Source organism: Cydia amplana, chromosome 10, assembly GCF_948474715.1.
Source record: "Cydia amplana chromosome 10, ilCydAmpl1.1, whole genome shotgun sequence".
NCBI classification, from domain to species: Eukaryota; Metazoa; Arthropoda; class Insecta; order Lepidoptera; family Tortricidae; genus Cydia; species Cydia amplana.
In genome coordinates, this window is record NC_086078.1 from 5,465,878 (window position 1) to 5,490,137 (window position 24,260).

A 24,260-nucleotide genomic window follows, 5' to 3' on the forward strand; every position below is an offset into this window, starting at 1 on the left:
TCACCGATACCTATGCCGTTCAGTCTGTAAGCCCACCGCGTGAAATGTTATCATGCCCACCTGCGCTCATTACGACTAATTAAACCCTTAATAACTTGTCATAATTAAAAATTATAGGACAAACAATGGTATCATTTCTGGAAGGACGCAGTTGTGGGGAACTCGTGTTTCAAAATGCGGATATGGGTGGTATTGATATGTATTGTGGGCGTGAGAGGAGAAGATTTCCCTTCGTTGATAACAGCAAATGCTTCTATTGGTAAGACTGTACTAATTACTTACAAAGAATTCTATACCTAATCTGTAGGTTCTTAGTTAAAGGCAGTTTATGTGTAAATTTAAACTGAAACTGGGTTACAGGGTTAGTGGGGTTCAGGTATGCCTCAGGGCCGTAGCCAGAATTGAATTTAAGTTTACTTTTTCTAAACGCCACAGCGGTGGTACTAGATCGACAGTACCTCGGCGAGCAATACCAACCGCTTCTGGACGCGCTAAAAGACTACATCAAGGAGCTGGCCAGAGTGGAGCTGAAGCATGGAGGTGTCGTCGTCCATTACTACTCTTGGAGCACTATCAGTCTCAAGAAAGGTAAGTCACTTTAGTTAAGCTAGAAGCACAAAAGTTCCGAACACGCTGAGAAATCGGGAAGGTGAATGAAGGCACACAAGCAGGCATGCAAGGCAGCTGAGTTTTACTTCGACGATGTACAATTTTTAAGCCAAGTCAAGGAACATAATCGAAATAAAATCTGTAGAAGTAGGCTAATAAAGAGTTCGTAAACGACACTTTCCTCTTATGTATTGGCCTGAAGTATCGATCATTTAACCATACCTACCTTGTATCTTGTATCGATCATACCTACCTTGGTCTCCAGGGTTCATAGCAGTCTTCAGCATAGCGTCGTGCGCAGACACTTGGTCTCTCTTCTCCCGGACAGAGGAAGAAGAACTGCTGTTGTTCGCACTGACAGAGGTCGACTGTCCGCGCTTGCCACCAGACTCCGCCATCACGATCACGTATACAGGTCAAAATCTTGCATCTCTTTCAAGTATACAGGTCTCTATATCCAGCATCACATCACGATCAACATTTGTTTAATTCTTCCTCCAGATTCCGGACAGGAGTTACCTCAGCTGCTGCTCGATTTGAGGACTACGAGAGCTTTTAACTGGAAGTCCGCTGTGATTTTGCATGATGATACTTTGAGTAAGTGTTACATAAAGGCTTTAGGTAGCCATTTTGTTCGCTTATGGAATCATTGAGTAAATCTAAAACGAAGGAAAGACCTTTCAAGATTCCTCATAGGTACTTGGTAACTGGGGCGGGTGACCCCTAGTCCCCTTCGTCACCTGTACACACTTATACCAATATTAACATCTAGGCTAGATTATGCTTGTTAATTGTGAATTCTAAGATTTTGTAGAGCGCCAACAGTCCCTGTTTTTCATAGCCTAGTCTAGGTCACTTTTCTTGAATAGGTATATCAGGTATATGACATCATCTATTTAAGCTTTAAAAACTTTTGCTAGATCGTGATATGGTATCCCGAGTGGTGCAGTCACTGACATCTCAGATTGACGACGAAGACGTCCCGACCATATCCGTCACAGTCTTCAAGATGAAACATGAGACCAACGAATACTTGAGACGAAAAGAGATGCATAGAGTTTTGTCGAAGTTGCCTGTGAAACATATAGGTAAGTTCCGAAGACGCTGCAAGATCATCCATCCGATTTATCTCGAACTCATCATTTATTGAGGAGTAAACCCTATCTTAAAATTAAAGCTCCTTCACTAGGATTTTTAATCCAAATCCAAAATGTACGAAAGATCCAAACATGATGCAAATCTTCACTAATCGACACATTTAATATGTATATTTTAAGATTCGCTTAACTTTGCTCAATGACTCCCTGCTGCCATCTTGGTGGGAGTACCTACAGCGATTTTTCTTGCTAATAATATAATTATAATTCATTTTGTTGATATTCTCTACCTCTCACTGACTCTGGTTAAAGGCCCTAGAGGCTGCCATTTCTCTAATACATATAATAATATTAACTTTGCTCAAGTCTATCGGCTTTTTAAAAGGTGTAGGTGTCTTCAAAGAAAAGTTAAATTTCCGTTTCGATTTGTATATTTTCTTGGATACTTTCTACTGTTACAATTTGCTGCTGAGCCTCCATAATCTCATTCATCATTGTATACTTTCAGGTGAAAATTTCATAGCAATAGTGACATCCGACGTGATGTCAACGATGGCGGAAACGGCCCGGGACCTGTTGATGTCAAACACGCAGGCGCAGTGGCTCTACGTGATCTCGGACACCAACATCCGCAACTCCAATCTGTCTAGCTTCGTGAACGCACTGTACGAAGGCGAGAACATCGCCTACATATATAATATCACTGACGATAGAGAGGATTGCAAGGTGTGGTCAAAACTTATATTCTCGCCTTTCAGGCTCTATACTAAAGAACCGAAGACTTCAAGGTTTATGACTGTAAAAATAAAGCCATTTTAAAATTATATCGTTGTCTGAGTACCCACAACACAAGCCTTCTTGAGCTTACCGTGTGACTTAGTCAATCTGTGTAAGAATGTCCTATAATATTTATTATTTAAAATATTGTGAGGCAAAAGCCCATAAGGCTCAAGACCAGGATTCAAACCCTGCCTTTTAACTTGTTAGACCCAAGACTACAAGGCTCAAAAAGGGATTAATCCTCTAAAACAAGACTTAAATCTCAAGGATTTAAGGCTTGCGGTTGTAAAATGCTATTGCCGGTAAAACTCAAATTTTAAAGCTACAAGCTCGGACGGTTACGAGAAAGAGTTAAAGTGTACCTGTAAAGTTACACTAAAGTTATTCAAACCAATTTGTTTCAGAACGGATTAATGTGCTACTCCGAAGAGATGATGAACGCGTTCATCTCAGCTCTGGACTTGGCTGTTCAGGAGGAGTTTGACGTGGCGGCCCAGGTGTCTGACGAGGAGTGGGAAGCCATCAGACCCACGAAGATACAGAGGAGGGATACGCTGTTGAAACACATGCAGGTATGGAAGATACCTGTTTTAACACGCTCATGCAAGGTTGAACTCCGTTTGTGAAAGCATTGCTGCAGAGCAGTTCAAGATTTGCTGCCTACTGGGCATCTATCGTATGAAAAAGGAACCTCGATCGACAGGAAAAGAAGAAGTTCAAGATGCTGCTTGCTGAGGGAAACGGGCGATGCTATTATCAATATCTTTGATAAAGTGAAAAAGAGAAGGATTTGAATGATTCCACGACATGTGGCAACAAATGAATGACCGTTTCCCGCTGAAATTCTGTCCACCAGCTGTATCGTAATCAATACGACACTTTACAATTTAACAATTGATCGGATCAGGAGGTGGATCCTTTAAAGCGGGCTGATTCATTTTGAGGAGTTCAATCAATACTTCGGAGGAATACAGTCATACTTTTTTTCACTGGTCTGAAACTTATTTTTACCTGACTTAAGTACCTTTAATTTTGTGAAGTTTGTTTCTTTTGATTAAAAAGTTTATTATTTTACTTGTTTGCCAGCGAACAAGGTCTCATATATTTCAAGTCTCTTTGTTTGTCGAACAGCAACATATAGCAGTAAACAGCGCTTGCGGCAACTGCTCGACCTGGCAAGCCATGGCGGCCAACACCTGGGGCTCTACTTACGGTGGTTATGTGCAAGACAACGCGGTGGCTCCTGATAACGACACAAACGAAGCTATACAGAAGATAGAATTACTGCAGGTTAGATTACGATGGGTTTAGGGATATTTTATGCAAAAGATAACTAAACCTTATTAAGATAATTCCGGTAAAACACACACATACACACGCGCACGCACTAACACTAACCCATGCACGAATGCAAGCACATACACACACACACACACACACACACACACTCACCTTCATTTCGTTGACCCAAAATAAAAATCGTTGAGAGAAAACGCCAATTGAAATTGTCACGTGACTTTTCGTACCATCTATCATTCCGATATTCCCGATACATTTTTCCTTTTCGTTTGGCGTTTGTGGATCTACGATTGTCACCTTGGCTAGGCCCCCTGAATGCGATACTGTTGGTACTTGGTAATTTGCTTTAGGTGGCGTACTGGCGCCCCAGCGACGGCCTGAGATTCACAGACTTCCTGTTCCCTCACATCGTCCACGGCTTTAGAGGGAAGGTCCTGCCGATTATCACCTATAACGTAAGAACTAATTTTTGTCTCATATATTTTATATAAATCAATATATTTTAAGAAATAACTATTTTTATTATAGGTAAAGAGTTAATATACTTACGTACCTATCTACTTTTTTGTCGGACTCTTTCTGCTGAGAGGGACAGGGCAACCAACAAAACTACCGAGACTTAACAGTCTGCGGTGAATATTTCTGCCATATCATTATGACAATTAACTACCACTAAATTATATTCATGCAGAGTCCCAATTTTAAAATACCTACAGAAAATATTAAAAAACATTTATGACCCGAATTTGTTTAAATCTACTTCATTTAATAGCTATGATTCAAGAAGGTCGTATTTCTCTTTTTGGTAAAACCTATTTGTTTATATCGCCTTCAGAATCCTCCGTGGACGATTCTCAAGGCCAACGAGTCGGGCTCCATCTCGAGCTACAGTGGCCTCATATTCGACATCGTCGACCAGCTAGCTAAGAATAAGAATTTTACGTAAGTACCTACTTCATTCTAACATGTTAGTTCATATCTGTCCAAAAATAATAAAATATATGTATAAAACGTAGTTTATTTGTTTTATTTATTTATTGCACAAAAGGAAAACTTATCGTACAAAAGGCGGACTTAATGCCAAAAGCATTCTCTAGCAGTAGTTCGCGCATGTATGAAGTCCAAAAGGTCGATTTAAAACTGACAGTTCGTTATGGTTTTGATACGACCTCGGCGATTGTCTTGGTGATTGGCGCGCATCTCACGCACGACTTTCACTTTATTTCGCATGCACCAATCAGCGTGAGCGACCTTTTAGGTCGTATCTAAATAAGATCAAAACCCGTAACTTTGATAAATCAGAATCGAGCCTCGCGCCCAGTGCAATACCAGCCGAAAAATAATTTCGAATCAAATTTCCTTAGAATTCGCATCGCATGCAAACTGTAAGGAAGTGTTGACACAAGAGCTAACAATCTGCAGATCCAAATGTAGAAAACTGGAACTATAAATGTAGAATACCTTGTAAATGAATATGGCCGAGAAATATTTCAGAACCTTGTACACTTTTTTCTTTCAGACTTAAACTCATATTTCCAGGGGACTTGAAGGACGTTTTATCTAACAAAACTGTGACTAACGTGAGTTTCTCGGACTTAAACTAATTAGTTAATTAGTTCATCATGAAAGACCACCGATACCTACGATTTCATTCATTTTTTTTTATTCTTATGTAAATAATTTCGTAACACTTTGGCCTAAACATATCGAGGTCATGTCTTTGAACCCAATGGCTTTTATTTAGGTTCCCTGTTAGAGCAACGTTAGGATTGAGCTTGTATTTAATTCTGTCATTACTATAATAAAAATAAAAATATTCTTTATTATCCTAGTAGTAGTAGTGGAGCAAGAACTGCACTCGCATCTTCAGCCAATCTATTGATTTTCTTTCCGGAAAGGCTTATTACCCAACTTACACGCTAGAATACACTTGGAGTAATTCTTGCGACAGCTTTTGTTCTGAAAATAGCGCATTGCTGTAAGAATGCGGTTGCATTTTTAACACTGCCTTTTTGTTTTAAAATACGGCGATGAATTTTGGCTGATTTAGCCCAGCTGCAGTCACTTAGGTATTTAAAATGTTACACGAATAAGTATTACACGCCCGTCTGTTCTGTTAAAGTTTTAACTAGGGCAAACTAACTTGTACGAACCGAATTTTCAAAGTAACTAGACTTTTCTACAAAAAACGGCATCCTTTTTGGTGGCAAGCATTTTGTAGCATACCCTTAGAGCAGCGGTTCTCAATCTTTTTTTTTTACGGAACCCTTTTGGAAAGCGAAATACTTGATGGAACCCTACAATAAAACAATAGTTTTTAGAAGTGTATTTTTTTATTAATAAGCATGATAATTATGCTTATTTTATTATTCTAAATTCTTGCGGAACCCCTGGAGGGGTGTCGCGGAACCCTAGGGTTAACCCGCAGAACACACTTTGAGAATGGCTGCCTTAGAGCATATAAATTGATAACCTCATCATTTGAAAGCGGCAACTTATTAAAAACTCAGTTTAATCCGACGACCAATTTACTTAGCATTATATTCCGAAATTTTCCATGTGTTTTTGTATGTTAGTTTTTTTTATTAATTATAATGCATGAAGGAGTCTATAGGTGAGCCAACTCCGCGATTTTACTTTTCATTAATCTTGTTAGTTATTCTTGAATTGAAAAGCGTTTATCACGTGACAAAGTTACTTGAGTAAGTGATGTTACTTGTTAATTAATTATGATCCTAGTTGGGCGTTTTCTAAAATAAATATCGAAAACCTGATTCTTTCAAATCTGGACATTTTTGGGCTCATTCTACTCAGAATCGACAGCATTCTACATGCTTCCATTAAAAAAAGATGTCCCAAAATGTCCATTCCGTTACGTCACGTTTTATTATGAGAAAAATTTTCACTTGTATGGACGTGACGTAGTGGAATGTACAATTTTCATACAAATTTTTGGGACAAGTTTTTTTATCATCAGGATTGAATATGCTAGTGATTCTGAGTTGAAAGAACCCAAAAACACCAGGATCTGTGAGAATCGGGTTTTCAATATTTATTTTAGAAAACGCCCAGTTACTTCCAAATTATCCTTATTAGATATAGTTTGTATTGGCTTTGTTCACATATGTGGATCTCCAAATAAATAAAATAAAATAAAGTTATAATTAATTTTCAGGACATGTACAGTCAAAGTGCTAAGTTGACGATGATGGCCGTTGCGAGGAAGCAAGCCGCTTTTGCCGCCGCTGCTTTCACAGTGTTGTCGGACAGGAATCCTGGTAACAAACCCATTCTTTCTACTAGTCTACCTTTGAATGAGAGTGTCAGAAATTAAACTATCTCGAACATATAAACTCTAACACATCGAATATAATATTTTATTGTTAGTTTTTACAATTTTTCTAACTGAGCTATAATCATCATCTTCATCTTCCTCGCGTTTGTCCCGGCATTTTTTGCCACGGCTCATGAGAACCTGGGGTCCGCTTGGCAACTAATCCCAGGAATTGGCGTAGGCACTAGTTTTTACGAAAGCGACTGCCATCTGACCTTCCAACCCAGAGGGTAAACTAGGCCCGTATTGGGATTAGACCGGTTTCATCACGATGTTTTACTTCACCGAAAAGCGACTGGTAAATATCAAATGATATTTCGTACATAAGTTCCGAAAAACTCATTGGTACGAGCCGGGGTTTGAACCCGCGACCTCCGGATTGCAAGTCGCACGCTCTTACCGCTAGGCCACCAGCGCTAACTGAGCTATAATATTATTACTAATTATGCAAGAATTTTGGTGAATTCATTCTAGGATATATATATATATGAACTATTTTGATATAAATCGACGGGAATTGTAAACTAACTATATTTTTTATTTGGGTTAGTTTGAAGTTTATAGTGATGATTTTTAAACCGTAAAATTTAAGTTATATTTCTCACAAAGAATCACGAATCAAGTTACATTATGTAAATTAAAAATTTTGAGCAAGAGAACCATACAAATTCAAATGGATTAAATATCTGTAAGCACTGCTCCGATTAGGTACCTACTATAATACCTGATTTGTATACTTAATATAGAATATTAATTCATATTATAATAATAATAATATCACCCGGAAGGAAGGGATACCATATAGCGACATTAGCGCATAACCAATATACCACCCGCTGCTTGATTTAACACTCACTCCAATATTTCTTCATAAAAATACTGTGAAAGCGTTTAAGTTCACAGAACAGCACCTTGCAATTAAGAATTCCGTAATTTTGTTTGAGGTTTTCAACATCGAACCAATTCATTAATCAGAATAAATTTAGATAAGAGATTTCCATCTCCATCTATAGACAATCCGGCTTTGAATTTAGCTGTGTTCTTCGGCGACCCTAAAAAAACGTAGTTCTACAAAAAAAAATACTTTCACAGGTATAAACTACACGATTCCAGTGAGCACTCAATCGTACGCGTTTATCATAGCGCGGCCGCGGGAACTCAGCAGGGCAATGCTGTTCCTGCTGCCCTTCACTACTGACGTGAGTACTACATGGTATATTTTTCTATTTATCTATCAGCCCTAAGGGCACACTGCTGAACATATTAGGCTTCCACATCGATAGGCATAAAGTGCGGCCCTTCGCAGACCGTATCCACCGGTTTCCAGAGATTTTTATCTAGTTATGACTTATGAGGTTGTCGGTCTACTTTGCACTTTCCTGTACATAGTCGCCACTCTAGGTTTTATTTGACGGCCATTCTTTTCATCCTTCAGCTGCTTCACACATGTAGTGCTAGTTATGTAAGTCGTTCATTCATCTGCAAATATCATCGTTCCAGATTATATCCTGCAGAAATATCCGATCATAGCTCCATTCACAATATGAGAAATTCGTGGTATTGATGCCGAAGAGCTGGTGCCACTTGGAAAACTTGGAAACAATGCGTAGAGGTTTTGCGCGTAGTAGGTATTATTTAAACTAAATAGGGGAAGAACTCGACCTTGAATATATGTGTAATGTATTACACCTACCTAGGTACCTATTGGTACCTATTGTAATAGGTACCTACCTATTGCATCGACGAAATCCTTTTAAATTTTTCATTGACAGAAAAAGCTGGTGCCGTATCGTATCAGTTCATTAATGATAGTTTAATTCTAAAATGACCGATGACGATGGTGATCTTGCAGACTTGGCTGTGTCTCGGCTTCGCAGTGGTCTTAATGGGGCCCACTTTGTACGTGGTTCACCGTCTTAGCCCCTACTACGAGGCCATGGGCGTCACGAGGCAAGGCGGCCTCGCTACCATACACAACTGCCTGTGGTATATCTATGGCGCTCTCTTGCAGCAAGGTAATGTTGTAATGTTCCTCGACTTCCGACGAAACTGAAATAATTACACAATAAATTCAAACACTCTCTTGGGATTCTAATCAGTTTTTCAACTTTTTTCTCGTAGACCTTCCTAAAATAACATCGCATATGAACGTGTGATAAAAACTTATTTCCTAGTAACGCATAATACGCTTTTGAAAATGTTTTTATCTTTGAATTGTCAAAATATTAAATCTCGGTAGCCTCACTGAAATCGTTTATTTTATATTTTTTGTGCTTATTAACTAAGAAGAAGACATAAAAATGTAACAAAACAACAAAAACTAAATTTAACAAAATATAAATGGCGCCCAACGTGGGGCCACTTCACTCCCTCATTGTAGGTACTTTTCTCACTTTAGCGATACTCATGTTCTCTTCTTTAGGTGGTATGTACCTCCCTCGAGCAGACAGCGGCCGCCTTGTGGTTGGTACGTGGTGGCTGGTCGTCCTGGTGGTGGTTACCACTTACTCCGGCAATCTAGTGGCTTTCTTGACATTCCCCAAGCAAGAGGTAATCAATAATGGATAGAATGGTTTTATGCGGGCCTTTGACTGAGCTGATAAATATTTTGCGCACTGCGCACACAACTTACGTAGACATATACACCAGCAACTTATAAGGACAAAAATATAATTAAAAAATATTTTTTTAAATAAAATGTAAATATAAATAATCGTCAGGATTTAAAAAAATTAGTCATGGGATGTGCAAGGATCCGTCACTCGTTGGTCCACTGTCATTTTGTATTTAAATAGGATTATTTTATTTGATTTAAGGTGCCGGTTACCACCGTGTCGGAGCTGCTAGAGAATCGAGCCCTTTATACTTGGTCTATCAGTAGAGGCAGCTACTTGGAATTTGAGTTAAAGGTTCGAATTTAACTGGCTGCATACTGAAGGCTATCTAGAGAAGGCACTCAGCTATTTCGAAAACTAGTTATAAGTATTTTTTTTATTAAACAAGATTTTATATGAGATATTGTACCTATGTATTGCCAAAGAAATTGTATCCCTCCCTCAATGGGCTCAGCACAGAGCAACGGGTAGTCTATGTCGCAGGCGAGATACTATCGCAGCATTCGCAGGGCTCCAGTGCTAAGCTACTTCTATTTAGCCATCAAACTCATCACAGTAAAAAGTTTATCAAGTCATAAGTAACATTATAAGCAAATACTGCACAAGAATTGTCTGTGAATATCGACAAATTACTTATATCCAGGAACTTTATAATTGTTTTTTTTTTGTTGCCTTGCTAGAACTCGGATGAGCCGAAGTATGTGTCGCTTTTGAAGGGCGCCGAGCTCACATCAGACTCTTCTGGCCTCGAGGGGAATCTTGCTTCAGGTAACTTCAGCTAAATAAATACATTGGAAAATAAAAGTTTACTTATGAAACGCTTTTAATATAAAGCTGGTCAGATTGTTACTGATAAAAGGAATAAGGAAAAAATGTGTAGATATACAGGTTTAGACAGCCTCTACTTTTCCCAACAAATATTACATTCCGATGTCATGAAATATACAATGTCGCGGATTTTTGTCAGCCGACTGAAAAACGCTATCCATCTTTCTAAAGGTACCTAATGATGTTGTATATAAATCACATAAATCACAAAACGCCGTGAAACATGTGAAAAGTGCCCTTGCTTGAAAGATCAAGATCATTATTTTTCTGTTTTATTTCGTAATTGTCTGTCCAGAAGCAATAACATCATTCTTTCCAGGATCGCCATTGCTCTCCCGCGTGCGGAAGGATCGACACGTCATTATCGACTGGAAGCTGCGTCTCAGCTACCTAATGAGGGCTGAACATCTCGCCACTGACAAATGCGACTTCGCTCTAAGTAAGATCCGAGATCTGTTCTAGACGTAGGTGTACCTAGTAATTGTCAGGCGCAGGAATTTCATCATCATCATAACCCTCCTAGCGTTTGCCCCGTAATATGAAAGGGTCCTTTTTTCTTCCTCCTCCTTTTCTCCTTTCACTTCGCTATATCCTTCAGCTAACCTACAGGCATTTAAATCTTCGGCGATAACATAGTGCCATCGCTGCCTTGGTCTGCCCTTTGGTTTGGGCATTATACTAAAGTAGGTATAGATAGAGAAAGTGTATATTTACCAACCAGTTTCTTTGAAACCAATTTATCACTCAGCATCTTTTTTCATCCATTTGTCGATAATTAGGTTATTTATTGTTCTGAAATGTACAAACTGCAATTATTATACAGGTGCGGAAGAGTTCTTGGACGAGCAAGTGGCAATGATAGTTCCCGCAGGCAGCCCTTACTTACCGGTCTTCAATAAAGAGTAAGATATTCTCATTTAAAATATGAAGGTACATGTTAACACCGGTTACAAAGGAAAGATGAGCTATTCCGTTTTATTGTTTTGTTTAAAGATTACCTAAAAGGAAAGATCATCTTATCTTCAAAAAAAAAATCCATTTTGAAAATTGAAACAAAAAAAAGCTACGTACCAACAAATAGCAACCTTAATTATCGCTCGGCTTCAGAATTTCCGGAACACAATTTTTTCGTGTAGGTGTTTAATTAGACGTGATAAAATAACTCTCACTTTTTACCACCGCCGGATAGAAAGTGACGGATACCGTTTTATCACGCTGTCACGTAGACAAGAACGACCATCATATCCGTGCTGAATAATTACTATAAATACTAATTACCTTTAAACATTTTGTTTAGAAAAACATGTTTTTAATTTTCCCGGCATTAAAACTCTATATTCCGAATATTACGATAAGGCTGTCTGCATCCCATCCAATACAAACAATTATAAAGACGTAGCAAAAGATGGTCTTAGGATAAATAGGCATCGGAATATCATATGCCTACAAAAAGATGCGATGCGGCATCTTAAATCATCTACTCGACTGCAAAATTGGATATGTCTAAAAGATAATATAGGTATCCTCCTGAGCATTTTCATGGAGATTAGATTGAGTACATTATATTTGTATCAGCGAGTAAGAACGATGAATAATGTCTGGAACAACAAAGAACAAATACTCTCTTTTGTCGGTGTCGGTATAATCACAATTTCGGAGTTGGCTTTATGGTTATATTATATCCCGGGAAATAAAGCTTTTCTTTTGTTTGTTTGGGGAATAATCACTTTAATTTATTAATTTGATGTTTTGATGTAAAGATTTACGTCCGATCTCCGCGTCTAGCTATACTAGTTAAACGTCTAAGTACTTTCGTTTGTTTTCTTTATTATATTTTCTTCTCAAGACAACTTATTAGTATATACTTACCTAACTTTTAGATAATTTAAAAATTACATCTGTTCAGAATAAACCGTATGCAGAAAGCGGGGCTTATCACCAAGTGGTTGTCGGCGTACCTGCCGAAACGCGACCGCTGCTGGAAAACGTCCTCCATCATGCAAGAGGTGGACAACCATACTGTCAACCTTAGTGACATGCAAGGCTCATTCTTCGTATTGTTTCTTGGTAAGTGGTTGGCTTGCTCCAGTGATTACTCCTACACTAAGGCCTGAGTGGACGCTCGAGTTGGGCGTGCAGCGGGGCGGGGCGTGCGGCGTGCATGGTAAACAAATGCAAGCGTATAGTAGCGGCCTTAGTGCACGCTGCTCAAATCACTCGTGAGCCCGACGCCACGCTGCACGCCCCGCCGAACGCTCCGCTTCGAGCGTCCACTCAGGCCTTACACCTAAAAGAGCGTGGTCAATACACTTTATTCCATGACTTTCATAAGAAATCTTTGTAAATTTTATGATACGCTGGTAGTTAATTATACCGCGTGGTTTCGAATTAATTCTGATAGATAAGACATAGTCAAGCGAAGATTCTGAAAAAAATTTGTATGCGTTAATAATGCGTTACTGCCAAGTCACTTTCTTCGTATGTACACGTTAAAAATCCTAGGTATTGGAGTGTAGCTATGCCATTGTTTATTTTAAGTTACTAGTTAAAATAATGTTCTGTGTAATATTAAAAGCCCTTATTGGCTATGCAAACAGCGACTATAAAACTAAGGTCGACGACTATGACACGTGTATTGGCGTAAACAACGAATGCAGGACCGACTGGTTACAAGAGACGTACCTATTATGTATATAATCTACTTATCTGAGTATACTTATGCTACTGATCTGAGTACCCAACCTACCTTTATACTGGTTATCTAAATTTATACATTCAAGTAAATTTTTACATTAACAGACGTAAGCTGGTGACGAACTTATTTATGAATAGGAAATTTAAATTGGACAAACGGTAGGCAGCACACTATCCGTTTAATTTTCGCGATAATTTAAAACCAATACTTAGTTTACAGCATAAATTCTACATTTAGTGCATCACCCACGCACGAGAAGCGTTTTTGCTTTAAAGAGAGCATTCTTATAAAACTTATACGTACGTTTCTAATACACTTAACATAATTTATGCTACTTAAGACACGTTAATGAATATTCATATAGTTTTGTGGCTTACAGGGTTTTTCTCTGCTTCGTCTGTTCTGCTGATGGAGTGGTTCTACAATAGAAGAAAGAGTAAGAAAGAGGATGACGCTATCAAACCTTATGTGGAATAACATGACCTCGAATTTAAGTATTTGCTTGATTAAAAATAATGTAATAGATTTATTTATAAAAAAATTAAAATTATTGTTTTGTAAATATTTGTGTAAAAGTTTGACCATTTCGATGGGTTTCATTTTATCCAGAGTTAGATTAGTTATCTATTCTGCATATAGTAGGCTATTATTAGAACTGTGCGTAATAATCAAAGGTTTGAATGTTTCTTATGAATGGTTTTTGTTTCCTAACCGAGTTCGTATACAGTGTGTAAATCCAATACGGGCGAATATTTAAACGGTGGTTATAATAGGACCTAAAAAGTATATTGAGATAGATTTTACTTAGAAATGCAATGAAAATTTCAACCATACAAAATAATTCGGCCCGCAATGTAATACACCACACAAGTTACGGGATACGAGCTTTTTAAAATAACTGTCAACGCTTGTTGGCGGTTACAATAAAAAGCTCGTATCTCGTAATGCCATGTCATCTGATTCTTAATGTTTGCAGTACATTGCTGCTCGGTACATGTGAAAAAGAATAATTACGGGGTCATAATTAAGTGTAACTTAAAAGAACTTCTTAATTAATGATTAGACGGGTAAATTCTACACCCGGTTTAATTTATTGCCCGTATTGGACTTACACACTGTATATTGTGTGTTAATCAGTGTACCATATTCCACTTCCCAAATAAATCTTCATTAAATAACCATCCATATTTTATTGATTTATGGTCTAAAACCATCAGGTTATGGGCCCAGCTCGCTTCCACTACCTACGCAAAAGGGAAAATATTCAATGATTAAAGGTGCGTCCACACCACAGTAGAGCAACTTTGAGAAACACGGTAACATTAAGTAACTTAGGCCTAGTTACTTACTGTTGCACAGTGTTGCTCACCGTTGCTCCACAAAAGTTAACTGGCGGTGTGAATGCACCTTAACGTGAAAGGTTTCGCCAACCTTCGGTTATCGACCTGCAACAGAAAGTTGCTAAACCTCCAAATACTTGCCCTTCTGCTTTGGCCCAACACGTGTATGCAAAATTCAATCTCAATAAGGTGGGATGTGCGTCAGCAGCGATGTTCAGATTCACGTGTGATAATCATGACTGCGGTTACGTACATTTTTAATTCTTTAGTTTGTACTCGTACAAGTAAAGAGCTGGCAAACGCTCCATTTCTTCAGTCAAGGTCCTTTTGCCGGCCGGCAATGCTGTACTTACGAAAATTCGTTCGAGGCGCGTAAATATGTACTTACAAATGTAGGGAAATTTATTTCGTAAATTTCTTTATAAGTTTTTTTTTAAATTCTACTAACTGTTTTTTATTATCATTTTACAATTTTAGTATTTTTCTCCATTTAGGTATTCGAAACACAGGTTGCCAACTGTATGATATCATCAAGCATTCTATGCATACATCTATCTTAACATACTATAAATATGTATAGGTATATGGTAACTGGTTTGGCATTTGCAAAAAATAGGCACTAAATTCTAAATAGCAGACTACATAGTATCACGCGATTAAAGTGTGACTATCAATAATTAAACGGATGAATCGACATTGCATAATTTCAGAACTAGTCAAAACCAGAATGAAAAAACGGCTTGTCTCCAAGTCCTAGAGAACTAGCAGAATATATAAGTATTTACTACTAGTGCTTACTACCCACGTGGCCAGAGCATGATAGTAGCTTTTAAGAGGTATCAAAGAAAATTCAGTTTTATCGATGAAGACACAAGATTGAATTTAAATTGGGTTAGATCCAGTCTGCAGAGAGATGGTCGACCGGAAAAATGTTCTAAATTACCATACTCGTGCAGTTGCCAAGAGGACGCAGTGGAACCTGATTTTTGTTCGGAGATGGACAGTTGAAAGTCATTGAACTTGTTTGGCTGTGTACATTCCCCATGGACACATGGGTAAGGAAGAGACAGGAAATATTCTAGTGATAAAAAATATAGGTAAAAATTGGTCAGTATAAAAGCGTTAATTACGGGAGAGGAAAGCGAAAGAAACACTGCTGTTAAAGGAAAGCGAAAGGCCATTTCGCCACTTGGGTAACGTTAGTGGAACTGTAAGACCACTGTTTGATATTTGAATCGTTCCGCTCTGAAGGTAAGTCGTGACATATTGTCAACAAGGAGGCTGAGACAGAGCTTAACAGACGAGACGTGACAATAATCACGTACCTTTCGAGTGTTTACCGCAAAATCTAATGAACAGGTCGAAGCCAGGTTGAATATATGAGTCGGAGATCGATGTTAAAGGCATGTAGACGAAAATTTTTGACCTCTAGATCAGTAATAAACATGTGTCCTTGGGGAACAGGCCTACACTGTTTTGCTTGATACCTAAGCTCAACGTGCTCAGGTTTAAAAAAGGGCTCATTTAGACGATGCGAGAACTCGCATGCGAGTTTCATTACATTGCGGCATTTGATCGGTCGGCTGAATTGATGTAACCTCAATGGTTCGCAATGTAACTAAAATCGTATACGAGGTCGCACGCCGTCTAAATGAGCCCGAGAATAGTATGGTAGCTAATGGTGCTGTAGTGTCAACTAAAAGAAGGCAGCGACAAAATCTTAATTTGATATTTAATGGGATATTTCTTACTGCTTTATTTCTTCCAGTAGATAAGGTTTGCCATCCTGCGTGGCAATTCAGCCGGCTATCTGGGAATTCAACCTAGCGACCACTAAGGCATTTTTCAGAATACCTATTTGTTAAGAAAAATCTCTTTTGCCCAAAATGCTAATTAAAATAAAATTTGGTAGTAGTCCCCCAGTCCTTTAATTAATTCCACGAGGAAATAGTCAAATATACATATAACAAATAAAAAATAACTTGGAAAATAACAAAACTAATTCAATCACGTTGTTTATACCTACAGCACATTAATAGGTGACGTCACGCGAGGAACCGGTGTCCATACATATATACCGGCGCGCGCGCCGCCGCGACAGTTGGACTAACGTCTATTCCCCATTCGGCCGTCTAAATTGTTTTTTTCGGAATTTCTTTTATTACTTTTATACAAATTGTATGTGTCAATGACAAGATCGAAGAGAAAGTTCGCGATCACGGACAAATTTCTTCCAAGGTCAGTAAAAATAGTGTTAAAATACATTTCTATTTATTTAATTCTAATAACATGATCTTTGCTTTACGTAAATTTTATACAACTTGGACTCCTTTACAGGAAATAAACTCATTAGTAATCTGTGTCCAATAGCTTAACATACTTTAAATTGGTATTTCATGGTTTTGCTTAAACTACTTACACGCGTCGCTAATTTGCGACACGTGTACCTAAATAGTTTAATTTATTTCAATGCGACGGAAATATTTATTTTACAAAAACCTACTCGCTGGATGTATTTTGCTGGTTGACGTGCAGTGTACTGTTTACCCCAAAATCAACCAGCAAATACCTTCGCCTAAACACGAATTCTGTAAATTTTGTATGTGTGTGATACTGCCTCACTTGGCACAAGTATTGATGGTGTCTGCCAAGAGCCATAGCAACAAGTGCGCTTATTATTTCCTATTTTCATAAACTTTGCCAATGCTAAACAAGAGAACATACCGGCCGTTAGGCTATCTTCCAGGGTTTATCATATTATACTCGCAGTTTGCTATACAAAGTTACACATAGAATTTTATATATTATAGGCAGCAAAACGTCTTTAATTCTGTTGTTAATATCAAAACATTACCTACGTATTTTCTAGAGTCCGTAAGTTAAGGTAAAGTCAGTGCAGAGTTAACTTGGTCCGACTCTATAACATTATGATGATTAGGTTCAAGTTAGTTTTAGTTAGCTACCTTTAATAGGTACACAAGGATAAGATAAAAGGTCTTTAAAATAAAATAAATCGAAACCCCTGAGGTAGAAAAATTGTAATTGAAGAATGGTGCTCCATCAGCATGAAGCTTCCAAATGAACAGCGCTCCCAAAAGACTGGAGCTTCCAAAAGACCGGAACTTCCCAAAAGACTGGAGATTGCAAAACCGGAGCTACCAAAAGACTGGAGCTCCCAAAAGACCCGGGTTTTCTGTTTTGTTTGTCCTTTTATAATTGTATCAGTGAATTACACAATACTTAACAACCAGAGTGAAGCCACACCAGTGTTCTCTCAACTCACAGAACCGGTTACGTTGCCGCCCATCTAAATGTGATGTTCTATCATGCGCTTTATGCGTGCTCTTGTTTTTCTATTAATTTCATTTATATTCTATTTTATTTAGGAACCATTCACATCTACTATCTGAGGTTATTTCCCTCGATAATGAACGTAAACAGAATCTGCGGAACTTATACTATAACTTATAACAACATACATGTAATATATGAGACTGGCCATGTATTCCTAAAGTGTCATGCTATGGAACTTGCTATGTAAACAAAAATCACTTTTCGATATGGCGGTTTGTTTACATAGTTAGCAAGTTCCACGCCACGTTAAACGCCGATTAAGAGATTTTTTGTTGGATAAAACCGTTGTACTCTGTTAGCGAATTTATGAATGATGTATAGATTTTGACGATCCGCCACAGGAGATACTATCTTGACATTATTTTAAAATCTTATCATTCTGTAATTATTTTATTTTTAATTTAATATTTTATTGATTATAGGTGACATCCTTGTTTTGACGATCATAATATGAATTCTTGTAGATTGACATGCCTGCAATTTATAATGTAATCTGTAGGTATTATGAAATAAATAAATCTATCTATCTAAATCTATCTATCATATAATGACACTTTAGGTAGTCATAGTAGGTTATAGGTGGTCGTTATAAGTAGTTATTATATATATTTGGTATATTTTAGGAAGTCAACTCTCTAGATTTGAGACTCAAAATTAAGTAGGCAGGTTTAACGACGAAGACGATTTAAGGATGACTGGCGCTAGAACGGTACGGGTCCGCGCCGAGGCCTCCGAGACGTTTTCTATAACTATCTAACTATCAAGTGAATGCTTAGAAAGCAAAATGTTTGAATTTTATGATGCTCAACATTGTTGATTTGATATTTACGTGTTTAAAACCATGCACCATGTGAACCGAAATCTTGTACGTCTATCCTAATCAGATACTATTCTTATTCCTAAGGAAAAATTAACTACTTACAAGGAAAATATCGATTTCCAAATTGAGATTTTACAGAAAGATTATTTTTCTTATTATCTTATTATTCATGGATTAACAGTGACTTCACTGTTAATCCCAATGACGATACTTTGTAGTCATTTTGTACCTACCGAAGGGCGAAGGTATACCTAATACGAGTATGTAGAATACCTAGTGGTTTACACGGAAATCTAAACCTTATTGCAAAAATAAACTATTTGTCAATTAATAAACTGCCGATAGGTAGTAGTGTTATGCTCTATAGAGACTTCATTAGAATATAATTAGAATCGACAACAATAAAAGTCACAAAGATTGTTGAAAGCGGGCCATTACTGTATAGTTATAGAACACTAAATTAATAATTTTATAAGCACCATACTTTCGGGAGTTTCGGGCAAGCTGAAGGCACTTCTAAAGTTAGAATGTAAGTAGGTATATACTGAGATTAGATACTGAGTGTCGTTGCACTGTAGGTAATGAATGTTTTTTTAAAACACCATAGACAACAAAGTTCGGAACACGACGAACAGGTTCCATTCTGATGAGAATATGCAAATAGTTGCATCAGCCCATCGGTCCGGTTTGTATGCAAATCCAAAAACTTGGATTTATGGTAAACTTACATCAACGTAACATTTCTAATTTCGAAAACAACTCGAGTCAATATCGATCCCATATTTACTTAAGTTGTTTCAAAAGCGATACTCTTGTAATGGGATTGTTTATCGAATAGAACGAGTTATATGAATTAAACATTATGTTAAATGTCCCGGTAAATCTCGGAATGTCCTGACCTGTTCCTAGTTGAGGATTGTAGTTGACAGAATTTTGATATTCAGTATTATTTATAGGTATTTTTATTTTATATTTAATCCGGCTCGAAGGACCATGTTAATAAATATTTCAGTAGCTCCCGATACCTGACTATTTTATACGAATCATATATTATGCTACTGCGATGATGGAGCTGGAATATAACCAGAAGTAATCTGTGATGAAAAAATACAGACCTACGAATGGATATTGATGGTTATTATCTACTAGCGACACGCCCCGGCTTCGCACGGGTTAACAAATTATACATAAACCTTCCTCTTGAATCACTCTATCTATTTAAAAAACCCGCATCAAAATCCGTTGCGTAGTTTTAAAGATCTAAGCATACATACAGCGGGAAGCGACTTTGTTTTAATACTATGTAGTAATAAGTATTACGTAGATATGGTCAACTATAAAAGCTTATATCAAAATTGAACGCAAACTTGTATTTCATTCCAGGCTTGCTAAAAACCTGTGTACCCGCAAGGGTAGTCGTCGAGCGAACACCGGCAACCGCCTGGAACACGCGGTGCTCACCCACATCCAGCACGTGCCTTAGCTTCCCCCCCCTCCGGCCGCCCCTCATCGACCATCTCGCTTCCACCGGCTCCCGCTATACAACGACAGAAACAGATCGCTGCTAGCATGGCCCGCGGCGACGAATGCAAGACTGCCACCAAGGCTAACTACGCGTGTAAACACTACGATGTCACTGGGCCCATGAAGTGAGTACCTGAAGTTATTCTAGTTGATTTTCAGGCTTGAGATGGGATATACAAAAATGCTTTACTGCTGTCATCAGCTAAACTAATCAAAGCGATTCAATTTAAGATTGAATCCAAACCCTGGTCATCATCAGGAAAAGTGACGACCATTTTGAATTTATTCAATTAATTATCCGCTAACTTTTGAAATCAAGAATTACCCAGGAGTTTCCTGTGCAGTGGCATAACGTTTTTGTCATCGTAAAATACCTATAGATGGTCAAGCAAATCTTGTCAGTAGAAAAAGGCGCGAAATTCAAATTTTCTATGGAACGATATCCCTTCGCGCCTACATTTTTCAAATTTGCCGCCTTTTTCTACTGACAAAACCTGCTTGACCATCTATATAATCTTTGAAATGCGGAATACGAGCCAACAAACAGTGTACGTCCTTTTCCTTTTCTTGGGGGTATGAGACGGAATTATGCAGCTCACCCGGCTTCGTCTCATGAGGAAATGGAGTGACACTCACGTTACACTTATCCACGACAAAAGTATTTTGGGGACCTTTACAGACCCATTCTTTATATTTTTAAGTACAGCGCTCTTCTTTTACTCAATCATGCCTGTTATTTCAGAAAGCCTATCGCATCCTCCGCTCCAAAGAAGGAGGAGAAGAAAGAAAACTACGGGTCCTTTGGCCAGATGTTCAAAAACAAGAAACACTTTACTGATATGCACTTCTGCTGAGCCGGATCACGCATCATGTCATGTCACTTCCACCGGATTAACCAAATATTTGTAATTTACCGACAATAAAGTCGTGAAACTGTATGAAGTGTTTGTGACAATACTTTCTCTTCGTATAATCATTGGGGTAGGTTTTTCTTACTAACGTAATCAATCATGTATTCATTATTAACAGATTAAAGGTTCATCATTTGCAAGGAATTTTTGTTATGACCTGAAGGGGACCAATACCCAATAACTTCGAGAAGACACTGGGCGAAAATACTGTTTTCAGATGATAAATTAACTAAATTAAGACATCACAGCTAAAAGGTTACTTACGATAGACTTATAAAATGAAAGGATTAAAATATTTTTAATTAAGACACCTTACACGTAGAATTGTCTGGGGTTAATTGATCATCAGTTCACTTATGAATGGATTTTTTTTATATGGGGCATAAACAGTAATAGAAAAGGTCAGCATTGATGTAGGAACAGTCAAAGTCAATATACTGGATAATCGAAATGCTGCGCTGCAGTGCTGCACAATTGAAATATAATTTTAAAAAGCGGCTACAGCAAAGACAAATCTGTCTGCAAAAGTCACAAGCTGAATAAAACAAACCTGTGCCAAACATTTCTATCTTTTTGTCGCAATCCCGTGCAGTCCCAATTAGTATTCGGACAAATCAACTTTCAACTTTTTCTACCCCTATGTCGTATCTACCTTAACCACCTTACAATTTTGAGTTTTATTTTAAGACTCATATGGTTCCTTTTCAATTATAAAATCGAATAAGGTGTGAAATGGGAGAGTAGGCAGTCGAAATTGAGATTTTGGCTCAGCGATATGGAACTGGGCTTGATAGGTTTTATTTATGGAAAAGGCTGTCGGAATATTAAGTATCATTGTAAAACTGAGTTTTTTGAATGATGAAAATGAATACCTAGTTGAAACGTGTTTCGTATTTTGTGGATAGTAAAAAACTTAACATTTACTGGAACTTGGTCATAATAATAAACACGTTGGATCTGTGTCCCCACGCAAGCATATCAAAAAACCGGGATTATAGGCCCGTGATATCCAAGGAAACACGTTAAATAATGGATTAACTAAGATAGGCTTAAGAAAGATTTATTACCCATGTTTTTTTAATTATGCCAAAAGTGGATTATTATTCTACAACAACCATTATTAGTTATGAAATTAAGAAAATGAGTTTTCAGAGATGCGAGAATGGTTAACCCAATAAATAGTGTAAATAGAATTCCTATGCCACTCTGTGGCATAAACCAGTCTGTTTATACATGTACCTACCTACTCATGTACATATTTAGCTGATGGAAAATAGAAGACACGTTACATTTCTTTCTAAATTCCACAAAAGATATTGAGATGTTCGGGAGCAAATTCATATCTTTACGCGAACTATGCTTTGGAAGAAAATGTGTTTGTTACAAGGAATAAAAACTTATCTAGTGGTAACTTACTTACTTGCTGAAGTCAGAATTTTGTTACAGTAATGCAGGTGTACGTAGCATGGATAATACACTAGTATCGTCAGCATCTGCCTGTGCTACTTGTCAAGGAAATTTATACTTTAATCCAGCGTAATAAGAGCTTTTAAAACTCATACATGAGTTGATAAGCTTGTAGTTCGGAGGTGCGTGGATACCGCAGCATCCAGCCTTATAAATAATTCACAGCCTTTGTTTGCCTGCCGCTTCACGTTCGCTCTGTTTAATTCAATGAAACTTGCTATTCTTAAGGCTCGCTATTTCAGTTTATTAAATTTGTAGGTGCTTATTATTTTCTTTCAATTCAATATTCGACTGTGATAGGTGATTATTTTCTTAATGCCACAAAGGGATTAACTTATTTATCGAACCTTTTTGGTAGAGATGAGAAAAATCGCTAGTTTTTAAGATTTAATTTCCATTGTTTAAATTTTCCGCAATAGTCCGGGATAGGTACCTATCGACCGTGATGCTGCGACCGGGCACGGGCAATGCGCGCGCAAACAGCCAGTGCTGGCGAAGTCGCCACAGCACCGCAATAATTAAAAAAAAAACTTAAAAAGTAACTTCAACTGGAATTGAGCGCGGCGCTCTAATTCAAATAGTTCATTTGTTTTTGTGTTCGAATTGGATTGTTCACTAGATGGAGTTTGATAAGTTTAGTATTTGTACCGCTTAGCATCAAGTCATTAATTACGATTTCAATGTTTTTAAAGTAAAATACCTAAAGCTATACTGGCTCAACCAAATCTTGTCAGTAAATAGGAACAAAAAAACTATACTCATCCTTTTCTTTTGGGTTCTAGTACTAGTGTTAGACAAAGATAGTAGGTATGATTCTCTCTGTCTATGTTTGAAATCAAACAGACCTTTGACACACTATATTTTTTAATATTCTCGCACTTATTCAGTGTCATATGTCAGTGTATGACACGAGTGAAAAAAAAACTTGTGGAAATTACCTTTAAAGTCTTTCAACCGAAATATAAACTAACATTTTGTATAGAAATCCATTGTCCATTTTTTTATTAGTGCTTTTTGTTGGCTTTAACGAAACCTTAGTTTTTTTATTAACACTTGTTTTACAGATACTTAATTTTTATATTATTAGAGTCTCATCAGCAAACCTACCTATTAGCAAGCTATCCTCCTAAGGCCCCAGGTCCTACCTAGTACCTATTCAGTTCGACGTAATTTAAACCATGTTCAATTGGAACAGAGTCGCTTTTGCTTTGTTTCGTTCAATTTTCAAACAACGCAAAATCGACTCTATTTCCTACAGAGTAGGTATAGGTTCAAACTTCAGTGCCAATTTTTAGATGTTTCGTTTGTATGGCTGGGTAAAATCTTGACTTCTTAGTTGAACTTTCACGTTAGGTCACAACTGTTAGAAGGAAAGCAGTAATGTGTTGCACTAACGTATGTACTTCTACCGTTGGTCATAAACACTGCGTAAATTAAAAAAAAAATGCTAAGACACGGAATCATATCAGCTTAAAAAAAATCTTTACTATAAAACAATAATGAACAATATAGAATGTATGTACAAAAATCTATGAATACGACGAAATAAAAAGTTAAGAACTTAACGGCCAAAATGAGCCTAAAAAT

The 24,260-nt window shown here is 37.5% G+C and overlaps 1 protein-coding gene and 2 long non-coding RNA genes across 3 annotated transcripts in view; 2 read left to right on the forward strand and 1 right to left on the reverse strand.

Moving 5' to 3' along the window:
* LOC134651318 (ionotropic receptor 93a) lies at positions 1-13,760 on the forward strand. Its single transcript, XM_063506378.1, has 21 exons — positions 1-259; positions 436-588; positions 875-1,024; positions 1,111-1,206; positions 1,530-1,697; positions 2,215-2,432; positions 2,891-3,058; positions 3,618-3,776; positions 4,136-4,240; positions 4,621-4,727; positions 5,305-5,365; positions 6,961-7,063; positions 8,212-8,318; positions 8,972-9,134; positions 9,542-9,669; positions 9,936-10,028; positions 10,415-10,502; positions 10,882-11,001; positions 11,386-11,464; positions 12,469-12,629; positions 13,637-13,760. Exons 1-21 carry the CDS (start codon positions 175-177, stop codon positions 13,732-13,734), a joined length of 2,610 nt encoding a protein of 869 aa, XP_063362448.1. The 5' UTR covers positions 1-174; the 3' UTR covers positions 13,735-13,760.
* LOC134651511 (uncharacterized) overlaps positions 7,241-24,260 on the reverse strand; it is a 24,350-nt gene continuing 7,330 nt past the window's right edge. Inside the window, exons 2-3 of the long non-coding RNA XR_010097117.1 lie at positions 7,405-7,539; positions 7,241-7,334 (exon numbers count right to left, since the gene is read on the reverse strand). This is a non-coding gene — a long non-coding RNA (uncharacterized LOC134651511). The remainder of the gene's footprint in view (positions 7,335-7,404; positions 7,540-24,260) is intronic.
* On the forward strand, positions 16,679-21,346 carry LOC134651787 (uncharacterized). Its single transcript, XR_010097137.1, has 3 exons — positions 16,679-16,835; positions 20,155-20,420; positions 21,038-21,346. It is a non-coding gene; the product is annotated as an uncharacterized LOC134651787 (long non-coding RNA).

Excerpts from the sequence above, each read along its gene's own strand:
- LOC134651318 (XM_063506378.1), top strand. The coding sequence starts at position 175 with ATGCGGATATGGGTGGTATTGATATGTATTGTGGGCGTGAGAGGAGAA. Across the intron at positions 10,029-10,414 it reads ACTTGGAATTTGAGTTAAAG|AACTCGGATGAGCCGAAGTA; the intron begins GTTCGAATTTAA and ends TTGCCTTGCTAG. Across the intron at positions 11,465-12,468 it reads TTACCGGTCTTCAATAAAGA|AATAAACCGTATGCAGAAAG; the intron begins GTAAGATATTCT and ends ACATCTGTTCAG.